This window comes from Elephantulus edwardii, unplaced genomic scaffold, assembly GCF_000299155.1.
Source record: "Elephantulus edwardii isolate Elephantulus edwardi_28Jun2011 unplaced genomic scaffold, EleEdw1.0 scaffold00015, whole genome shotgun sequence".
Lineage (NCBI taxonomy): Eukaryota > Metazoa > Chordata > Mammalia > Macroscelidea > Macroscelididae > Elephantulus > Elephantulus edwardii.
Window position 1 is genome coordinate 7,450,489 of NW_006399765.1, and position 10,363 is coordinate 7,460,851.

Sequence of the window (10,363 nt, forward strand, 5' to 3'; positions counted from 1 at the left end):
ACTGGGGTAATTGGGATGAGTGTGTCAGAGGCGGTGCGGTTGGCGCAGGATAGAGCAGGGTTTAGAGCTGTTGTGCATAGGGTCGCTATGAGTCGGAAACAACTCGATGGCACATAACAACAACAACATCCAGACCTTTGGTAGCCTGCTCTCTTCTCCAGACCACTACGGGCTGGCACTGCTCTGCCAGCAGGCTGTTCCCTTAAGCCACAACTGTGTCTGTATGAATCATCCTGGCCCCAAGCACCAGTATCAGTGTTGGGTCTGTGATCAGAAAAGGACTCACGTTCCTCTTCTCCACCCTACTGACGAATACAGGACAACATGAAAGTGAATATAAGGTCAGGCATGTTAGCACTTGCAAGTGATGTTTCAACTGAATTCCCAACCCCATTAAAATTCTGACTATTCAACTTAGGTTTAAAGGTTTCTCAAAGTCTACACTCAGAGGTCCAAAGTTTCAGGGTTACTAAAGCCAGAGAATTCATAGCTAAAGTGTTGTCATACCCCAAAAAGGCCTCCAAGCATGAGTGTTCCCTGCCTCAGGAGCCGGGCAGGAGGAGTGGCAGTAAAGCAACTCTGCTGGAGTTTCAGGTAAGCATAGCTTGTAAGCTACTTGTCTAACCAATCAGCAACAACATCTATTAGTCCAGATTTCCGGAAACCCCATCCCTACTCTCGGCACCACATCACCCCAAGGGCATAAGATGACTTATTTCAAGTGTTCAAAATATGATTATTCCAATGACTCTGAGGGCTAACAAGCCTAAAGATGCTCTGATCATGGAACCATGCATGAGGACCCCTTACATAATTAGTATTGATAATAGCTGTAAGTTTGTTTACATACATTCTTCCTCAAACTCCAAACACTCATGAAAAACACTCTCCCCATTTGACAGATGAAAACAATTGAGGCTTACAGGTTGAAATGGGTAACTTATGGATACATATGTCTGATAGTAGAAAAACTGGGATTCAGATTCAAGTCAGTCTGGCTCTAAACCATGTTCAGCAATATGGAATTAAAGATATTCACCCTGGGGAAAAAGTGCTCTAGGGTTCACATTTTGTGGGACAGATAAGTTCAGAAAAAAAAACATTTTACTTATAGAAAAAGGACATTAGTGTCCCCAAGATCCAGTCTGTCACAAAGTGGGTTATGTACATATATTTGTAGTAGCCTTGTAATTTGTCACTGGCTACATTGCTGAAGGATCACAAGCTATCTTAAAGCTTGATGGATGGAGTGATCCAAGGAGGATGTCACAGGTCACAGAGATCACGTCCTTTCCCTACTCAAGTCAGACTGATCACTGTCCCACCACTTGTAAGAGCAGCCTTGGGTTGGCCCACCCACCTCACTATTTACCTTTGCTCAGAGGTCCATTCTTAAAAATAGGTTTCATGCTGACAGGTTGTGAGTTTCACTTCCTGGTTGACACAAAGACAGTCCCAAAACAACAACAAAGACTCACTTCCTCTGAAGCCTACACACGTGCCTGTGTTCATTCTTGACACCTTGTTGTACACCCACAGTAAACAAGCAAAGTCCAACAACTCCCTCCCCATTTTATGTTAGAGAATTACATGTGGGCTTACTGACACAGCCTCTTTATTATGGAGGTTTTAAAAATCCACTTTGCAAACATCTGCCGAGTTCCTACTGTGTGTCAAAGTTAATTTGGTGCTGAGAATACAGAGGTGAGTCATGATTCCTGCCCTAAAGGAACCCACAAGCACTGAAAATAACCTACACAGAGAACTAAGCACCTGCCAAGGGAAACACTGGAGGCCCAGGAGCTCAGTTAGATCACACAAAGTAATCTTCTGAGGAAGAGATGGTTAGAGCAGAAGGGGTATTCACTGGTGGCAGGAAGTCCAATTTAGTCCATTTGACTTCACAGAACCTCTAGGTGTAGCACGGGAAGCTAGAGATACACTTTTGAGGCTTAGAGCCACTATCCACAACAGCAGCCACTAGTCACGCGGGCTTCTTAAATTTAAATAAAAAATAAATAAAATTTAAAGTTCAGTTCTGCAGTCATTAGTGGTTACTCTTGGTTTAGGGTATTTTTATTATCACATAAAGTACTAAATCCGGGTCCCAGTCCTGGCTCTTCTTACTAGCCATGTGTTTGGTTTTTTTTTTTCTTTTTAAGTAAAATCTTTTATTTTAATTGTGATTTTAACAAAAGTTTACAGAAAAGTTGTACTTCCATTTATTCACTGTTGCACAATTTACCCTTCTCCCTCCCCCAGGTCACTTTTTTTTAAAATATTCATTCATTGTTGCACAATTACCTTCCTCCCTCGCCCACCAGTCCTCTTTGCAATGTACAGTTCTTTCCTTCATCAGTTCCAATGCAGTATTATTTATCCCCTCTTTTCTTAGTTTCTATTTTATAACAGTGGTGTTATGAAGTATTTGTCCTTTTGTGAGCGAGATACTTCACTCAGCACAATGTCCTCCAGGATCATCCATGCTGTGTAATATTTTATGAGTACCTTGTTTTTCATTGCTTCATAGTATTTCATGGGGGTTCCCCCCATTTTTTATTCCATTTTTTCTTTTTTCCCCCCATTTAAAAAATTCCATTCTTATTCCTTTGTGGGTTTTTTTTATCCATTCATTTGTTGATAAGCAGTTGGGTTGCTTTCATCTCTTTGGTATTATGAATAACAAAGCAATAAACATAGGTGTGAATATATCTGTTTCGGTGGAAGCTCTGGTTTCTTTAGGGTATATTCCTAGTAGTGGAATTGCTGAGTCAAATGGTATTTCTATTTCCAACTTTTTGAGAAAGCACCATACTACCTTCCATAGTTGTTACACAATTTTACACGCCCACCAACAGTGAATAAGGATTCCAATCTATCCAGAACCTCGCCAGCATGTTTGCTGCTCTACTGAACTTTGCTATTCTTACTGGGGTGAGATGATATCTCATAGTTGTTTTGATTTACCTCTCTCTTAGAGCTGGGAATTTGAACATTTCTTCATGTGTGTGTTTGTCATCTGACTGTCTTCTTTGGTGAAGTGCCTGTTCATATCCTGTGCCCCTTCTGCAACTGGGTTATTTACCTTTTTCTTGCTGAGGTGCTGGAAAATTCTATAAATTTTAGGTATGAGTCCCTTATCAGACATGTCACTGCCAAATATTTTTTTCCCAGTCTTTGGCTTTCATTTCTACCCTGCTGAAGTTTTTTGATGTGTATAGGGATTTGATTCTTAGAAGGTCCCATTCATCTATTTTATTTTCTCCTGGTTGTAGGCAGCCATGTGATTTTTGAACAAATGGATCTCCCTTTCCTTACTTTTTCTGCAATGGTGACACTTTCCTCATACAGCTGGTGTTCCTAGGATAAAATAAGCTGATAAAACAATCTTAAATCACAATGGCACATAGTAAATGCCAGTAAGTGGTACTTCTTTTTACTATCATCACTGACAAATATCTATCTCTGGTGTAGATGTTGTGCCTTATGCCATATGTCTCTCCTGGGGCAGCTAGCATAGCAGATGTCCAGTAAATGTCTAACAATTTTCTTTTCCCCTGGCTACCTTGTCCAGGGGCCTGGGTAGACAGAAATCTCCCACTAGGGAGTTAGAGAAAGGAGTACTTACATCTGTAGAGATGATTCCACACAGGGAAGAAGGCCATGTAGAGAGCCACGTCCCCGACTGTCGGGTAGGACTTGAAGATGGAGATGACAGCAATCTGGATGAACATGAAGAAGACAGGGTGCTCCCTGGGCCAGGGCAGAGAGGACAAAGATCAGGAAGGGACCAAGCCCACCCAGAGATTCCTGGCTCCTTTCTTTGAACCCAAAAATATTCCCTAGGGACTTGAGATGGAGTTGGCTTTGCTACCCACAAGGAAAGGTGGCAGGCTTGAGTGGCAGAGCAGAAAAGTACAGGAACCTTTAAATGCTCAGAGGTGGTGAGGAAGGACAAGCAAAATGGAGACACAATCCACAGGGACATTTTCCATCAACCTACTCCCCCTCTGTCTTTACCAGCTCCAAGATTCCCTCAGGGTCACCAAGAAGAAAACAAATGAGGTCAGTGATCATCATTATTGGGCTTAAATGACTGCTTGTCACAGTAATAAAGAAGCCTCCCTTGCCAGAGGGACCAGGGAAGGAAGTATCTCTTTGTTGATGCTTTTTACTCCGACAATATGGCCAGGGAGGCCTGCAGACCCTTAACTATGATGAGCTCCATTCCAGAAAGACAACTGAGAGATGCAAGTAGCTTTTCCACTCTTAAAGGATGGAGTTTTCATTACCTTAAGCTAGCAATAAGTGGTAGCAATGGCTATCATTTCCTGAACCTTTACTCTGTGCTAAGTTCTGCACTAGGTTATTTTCCTTAATCATCTCATGTGATTCTCACAACACCTCAAATCTTAAGGTACCCACACTTTGCAGATGAGGAAACTGAGGCTCAGAGAAGTTAAGTGAGTTGTCTAACAAAGCAGTAGAGTTGTTTCCAAAACTTCTACCACCACCATCACTGCTCTCCTGAGTGCTAAACTCCCCCCACAGCTCAACTCTGGAGCTGGGGTGGGGCTTAGTCTCCAATTCCTAAAGAGAAGTAAACAGGAAGAGGCTAGATCTAGTACCTTCCTCAGCTACAGCTAAAGCACTTGTATGTGACCTACTTCTGCCCAGAACCTGGATGCCTAGTTCATGAGGGTTTTCTTCAGAAGTACATGGCATTTTTGCCCTCAGGTCAAAGGTCAAAATGACTCAATGGTGTGAATCTAAAAAAGTGGAGACAAATACGTACACACCCTAAACATTCCATCACTGCTACACAGCAAATGCCTCAGAAACCCAGCTTGGCAGTCATCCAGCCTTATGGCTTCTAAAAAGAGTCCAGCTAGCCCAGTGAACATTTTCAGAAAGAAGGTCCAAATGACTAGCTTTAGTATTTTTAGGTAGCTGGGTAACAGCTGTGCTGTTTCTACAGACAGGCTAGTGAAAACAGGATTGCAAAAAATGTTGCAACCAGAATCTCCTCTAACACTGTAAAGGGGCACAGGTGGTTCTGTCGCCACAAAGCTGAGACTAAAGTACATACTGCATGAGATGAGGAAGCTCCATAGTCTCTGCCTATGGGTGTTTTGATTATTTTCCCAGACACTTTCTATGAGCTGCCACACACAAGAAAAGCTGCCAGGGCACTGCCCCGATGGTGAGGAAAGGGACTTCTCTCAGCCCAGTGATTAGGCTTGACCAGATTAATGGCAGGAAAGGTAGACAAGACAGCTAGGGAGCTGGGCTGGGCAAGGAAGCCAGTTTTAAATCTAGATCAAGAAAAGGCAGTTTTCTACAAAATGCCAAGCCATAACTGTTTCGAGTAAAAGAAACATCAACTCTGAACTCTTTTAAAATGGGAACTATGTACACTGGTGATGGAGAATGGCAGGAGAATTAGAGCAGAGAACAGAAGCTCTTGAAATCAAAATGAAATTTTCCTCCAGAATGATGGGCCATCCAAGATTTCTGTACTTATTTGTATCTATTATCTTTCCTCTAAAACTGGATGACAGAAGGGGTTGCCACAATATGGTCTTTCTCAGAAGTTGGCATGATCAGAGATCCTGGATATAGACAAATCAGGGTTTAACACTAACTCCACTGCTCACTGGTGTGTGACACAGGGAAAAGCACTTCTAAGGATCAATTTCTCCAACTATAAAATTGGAAGATGATGATAATATCAGTTCTACCTGAAAGAGTTGTTGGAAGGGTTAGGTGCAATTGTATTTTCAGAGTTAAAAGATATCTGGGATGAAGCAATGCTCTCTTACACTCTTACACTTTGGAGAAAGCTCCAAAGACAACTTTTGAATGAAACCTATTAAAAGATTAAACAGAGCTACAGATGGCCAGCCTGTCAACTAATACATCCTGACATCCCCCTGGGAAACTGTTATTGAACAAGACCCAAGACAAGACCCAAGTAGATCCACATTTTCCAACACCACCACATCTCTTCCTCTTTTTAAAACAACCGATCTAACTAAATTCACGTGGTAGCAGCAGTGTTAACAGGGATATGAGCTCAGCGCCTTAAAGTGAGGTCAGGGATGATGCCTGGGCTCCAAAACACCTTCCATGCAGTCTGTACTCATGTGACTATCGCTAACTATGGCCAATGGCACCTGAGGTTTGTTGGGGAAAGATGGCATGAACCTAGTGCAAGTATTGCCAGTATAAAGGATATCTAATGAGGGCAAGTGGCAGTAGGTCTCATCACTTACTTTAGCTTTATGGCTAAGGGAATAGTGTAGAAGAAGACGTTGATCTGGAACACACATACGAAAAAGAGGCTGAAGTGCTCAAACATCTCTGCAAAGAAGTACCAGAAAAGGCCGATGTTTGGAGTAAGATCTGGAACAGAAAGTCTGGAATTAAGAAAACAAAGGGAGAGAAAAAAGAAAGTAAGGTTATAAATGGTCTGCTATGACCTTACTTATTTCCTTCTTAAGATTTTAAGTCACAGTTCGGCAGTCAAGGATGACTATATACTTACAGATGACTATATCCCTTAGAATATGAGAGACTTTTCAGGTAGCCTAAATACAGGCAAAATTAACAAAATCAAGGGACAGAGACAGAGAATGATAACCCTGTCAAAAAAATATTAACTTGCACCAGTCTCTGGCAGTTATCAAAGATCTAAAACGAGGCAAGGGGCTCATCCTAGAAGTCAGGAGATCCATCTTTTTCTCACCACACGAGACATGCAAGTTTAAAATCTGGAGATCCTTAGTATTTTTTTTTTTTTCGATACCTAGTATTTTTAAAAGGATGGATGGGTTTTAAATAAACAATCTCTATTTTGGTCATTTCAAAGGCATAAGTAGAGAAACAAACTCAAAGATTCTGTTCCTCTCTGTTCTTGCTACACAGCTCCAAAGCAGAAACCAGAAGACTGAGTGCTTGAGACTGGCAAGGGCCTGAGAAGTCATCAGCAAATCCTGGCTAGGATACCCAGTGTCCCATCTGAGAAACCAGGGTAACAGGGAAATTTTTTGTCTATTTATATCAGATTAAGATTAGGTGACATTTTGGCTCTCCTAAAAGTTTACACTCAAAGTAACCTCAAATTTTTTTTTAAAGCAGTAACTAGTACATGGATATGGAGAGATGGCCAATGGCTTCAGCTCAGATTTCACTAACCAAACATTGCACACAGGATAAGTCTCTACCTCTTGCTGTAATGACACTCCTTTTTCTGTGAACTGAGATAAAGGACACAGATCTATAGACCCACAGAGCCCAGGCAAAAGTTTTAACCAGCAATCACAAACTCTACTGAAGACAGTGCATGAAGAGCTGAAAGGTATTAAGTGATTTGTTAATGCTCAGCCAGGATTTAACAAACCACACACTGCCCTGAATCCCCAGTGTTCTGTTCTGTTACTACAATTGTTTTCCTTGCTCTGACAGGTTTAAGTGCTTCTCACCTACTGGGCTGCGCGCTCCTTAAAGCTTGGTCAAAACTATCTCCCTTAACACACTACACAGAAAGCTTTTGGAAATGCTTGCAGGATTCGTGAATATAAATTTAGGCATGCCTGAAATATTGTAAGCCCATTTGGGTTTTCTCCAGAGGTATGACACATGTGAGATGGGTTTATTTTAAACTTGGGTGAGACCCTGTTGCAGAAGAGGAACACAGCCAATTCTGTTTGAGGCTGAACCAAAACCACCCAGGTAGAAGCTAGTAGTTGTTGTGGATATTCCTAGAAGGTGCTTTTTTGATCTTACTAAATCAGTGATTCTCAACACATGTTCCCTCAACCAGCAAGATCAATATAATTTAAAAACTTATTAGAAAAGTAAATTCTTGGTCCTCATTCCAGACCTACTAAATTAAAAACTCTGGGGATGGATGGGAAAGAGGGTCCAGCAATCTGTGTTTTAACAAGCCCTGCAGGTGACTCTGATGCACATTAAACTTTGAGAACCAGTGCTCTAGATGTCCACTGTCATCTCTGATCCTCTGAGTTCAGCTAGAGATGTAAAACCCAAATTAGCTTCCAGAATTTTCTAATGAGATCATTACTTACATGAAGCCATAGACTGCAGGGATGAAATCCCAGGAGCTGAGAAGGAAGAACGACAGGCAAATGATTACCACTAGGCTTCCTACATACATCATGGCATACTCCCAAGAGAAGATCCAGAAGGCTTTGCTCTTGACTTTCACCGGTATATACTGCCGCTAGGAGAGAAGGTTAAAGTAGTACATTTAGGGATTTCACGGATAAATACACCAGTAATGAAGTTAAACTCCAAAATCACTTTTTAAAAACCATGCTATGTCAGCCTGAAAATTTTGCGATAGTCTTTATCTTTAGATTCACCTAATAATATTTTGAGTATCGAAGCTTATTATTGCTGGGTGCTGCTGACCACTTCCAATTCACAGAGACGCATGGGACAGAAGAGACGCACCCTACACGGTCTTTTCTCTTATAGAAGCAGATTGCCAGGTCTTTCTCCTATGACCTAACTCAAAGAGTGGATGTGGATCTCTACTCTTTTGGTTAGAAGCCAAATGTTTCACCTAAACTGCTTTTAAAGAAGTATTATAAGTGACCTCAGGTCTCGTAGTACCATTTCTAGGGATGTGTCCTGGAGACACTTTTCGCAAAGTACACATGATAGGTTATTTATTGCATTATAGTTCATGATGATAATAATAAAGTTCTCCATCTTGCTGAGTGGAACAACTCGGACACAAAAGGGCAAATATTGATTCCACTCATACAAGATATCTAGAACAGGCAAATACATAGACGTCAAAGTTGACTATTGATTACTTAGGACTGAGAGGAGAATTAAGGCTAAAGGAGTACTGAGGTTTTTCTTGGGGTGGTAACAAATTTTGGAAATAGTGGTAATACTTATACAGCATTGTGATTTAATTAACACCACTAAATTGTACATTTAAAGATGATTGCTGCTATTAGTGGTGTGTGCCACTGAACTGGAACCAACTCACAGCTGACCCTCCAGTGGGTTTTCAGAGGCAGGTAACAGCACAAAAGGAAATTGTCCATCCTTCTCCTATGGAGCACCTGGTGGATTAGAATCATGCACCTTTGGTATTGCAGTGCAGCTTCTTAGAATCATGCACCTTTGGTATTGCAGTGCAGCTTCTTACTGGACTAGAAGTGCTAAAACATCTTGTTAGGAGCCAAGTGCTTAACCAATGCACCACCAGGAATTCCTGAGGGAATGTCAGCCTAAGTAAAGGGAGAGTGTAAGGTCCTAATCAAAAAAGATGCTTCTGCTGCTCAAAGAACCAGTCACCTGGATTCTGTCCAGGGTCTCTTCATTATTGTTAGGTATATCACTTTAAGAGTACAATGACAAATTCATGGTATATTAGAACATCTGCTTGGTCCAGGAAAGGTGGCCCAGATAAATGATAATGAGACAGAAGTTTCCTGTTTGAAGACCTTTCACTGACAAGAAAAAGTATCCTAAGCCTGATTTCTGCAAAAGTTAGAAATCAAGATGTAGAAATTCTAGAAGAAGGGAGTTCTGGTGGCCTCGCGGCAAGAAGCTGCACTGCAATCCCAGAGGTACATGGTTCGAATCCACCAGATGCTTTGCTGGAGAAGGAGGGGTAATCTCTTCTTGTACCAGTCAGATCTTATTTGATGGTACACACACAAAAATATTAAAATAAAATTAAAAATTCTAGAAGAGTAATTCTGAGATGATGGGGATGGCACAGGAAAGGACACAGTTAAGATCTGTTGTTCACAGGATCGCTATGAGTTGTACTCAGTAGCACAGACAACAGCAGCAACCACAAAAACTTAAAATGTTCTAGACAGGCTGCATTCTGTTAGAAATAAATGAACAAGAAGAAATGGCTGTAAGAGAGATGAATCTAAAAAATTAATATCCCTTCTGTTATTTACCATTAGTGTTCCTAAAGTCCAGGCTTCCATTAGCTTGTAAAATACTTGAAAATAGAACTACATCTAAATCATTTCAACATTCCTTCCCTTTAACTGGCACAACTGTATTATAGAAGAGTAATTTTTAAAATGTCTATTAAACAATGCTATGAAAACTAAACACACTGACTACACAAGAAGAACATATCAAACGTCAGTGGATAAAAACATTATGTATAAGAAGCTCTGGTGGCCTAGTGACAAGAAGCTGCACAGCAATCCCAGAGGCCTGCGATTCAAATCCACCAGATGCTCTGCTGGAGGATGAGAAACAACCTCCTCCTGTACCAGACAGATCCGATTTGACGGTACACATACAAAAAAATAATAAAATAAAATTAAAAAAATTATGTATGACACAGCCC

At 41.1% G+C, this 10,363-nt stretch overlaps 1 protein-coding gene across 2 annotated transcripts in view; it reads right to left on the reverse strand.

Annotated features, from left to right (window-relative positions):
* PIGU (phosphatidylinositol glycan anchor biosynthesis, class U) overlaps positions 1 to 10,363 on the reverse strand; it is a 117,583-nt gene that overhangs the window by 26,918 nt on the left and 80,302 nt on the right. For both annotated transcript variants that reach the window (XM_006881460.1, XM_006881461.1), the window contains 3 exons: positions 8,091 to 8,245; positions 6,276 to 6,419; positions 3,629 to 3,753 (listed from right to left, as the gene is read on the reverse strand). In XM_006881460.1, the coding sequence (XP_006881522.1) occupies positions 3,629 to 3,753; positions 6,276 to 6,419; positions 8,091 to 8,245 (424 nt within the window). The remainder of the gene's footprint in view (positions 1 to 3,628; positions 3,754 to 6,275; positions 6,420 to 8,090; positions 8,246 to 10,363) is intronic.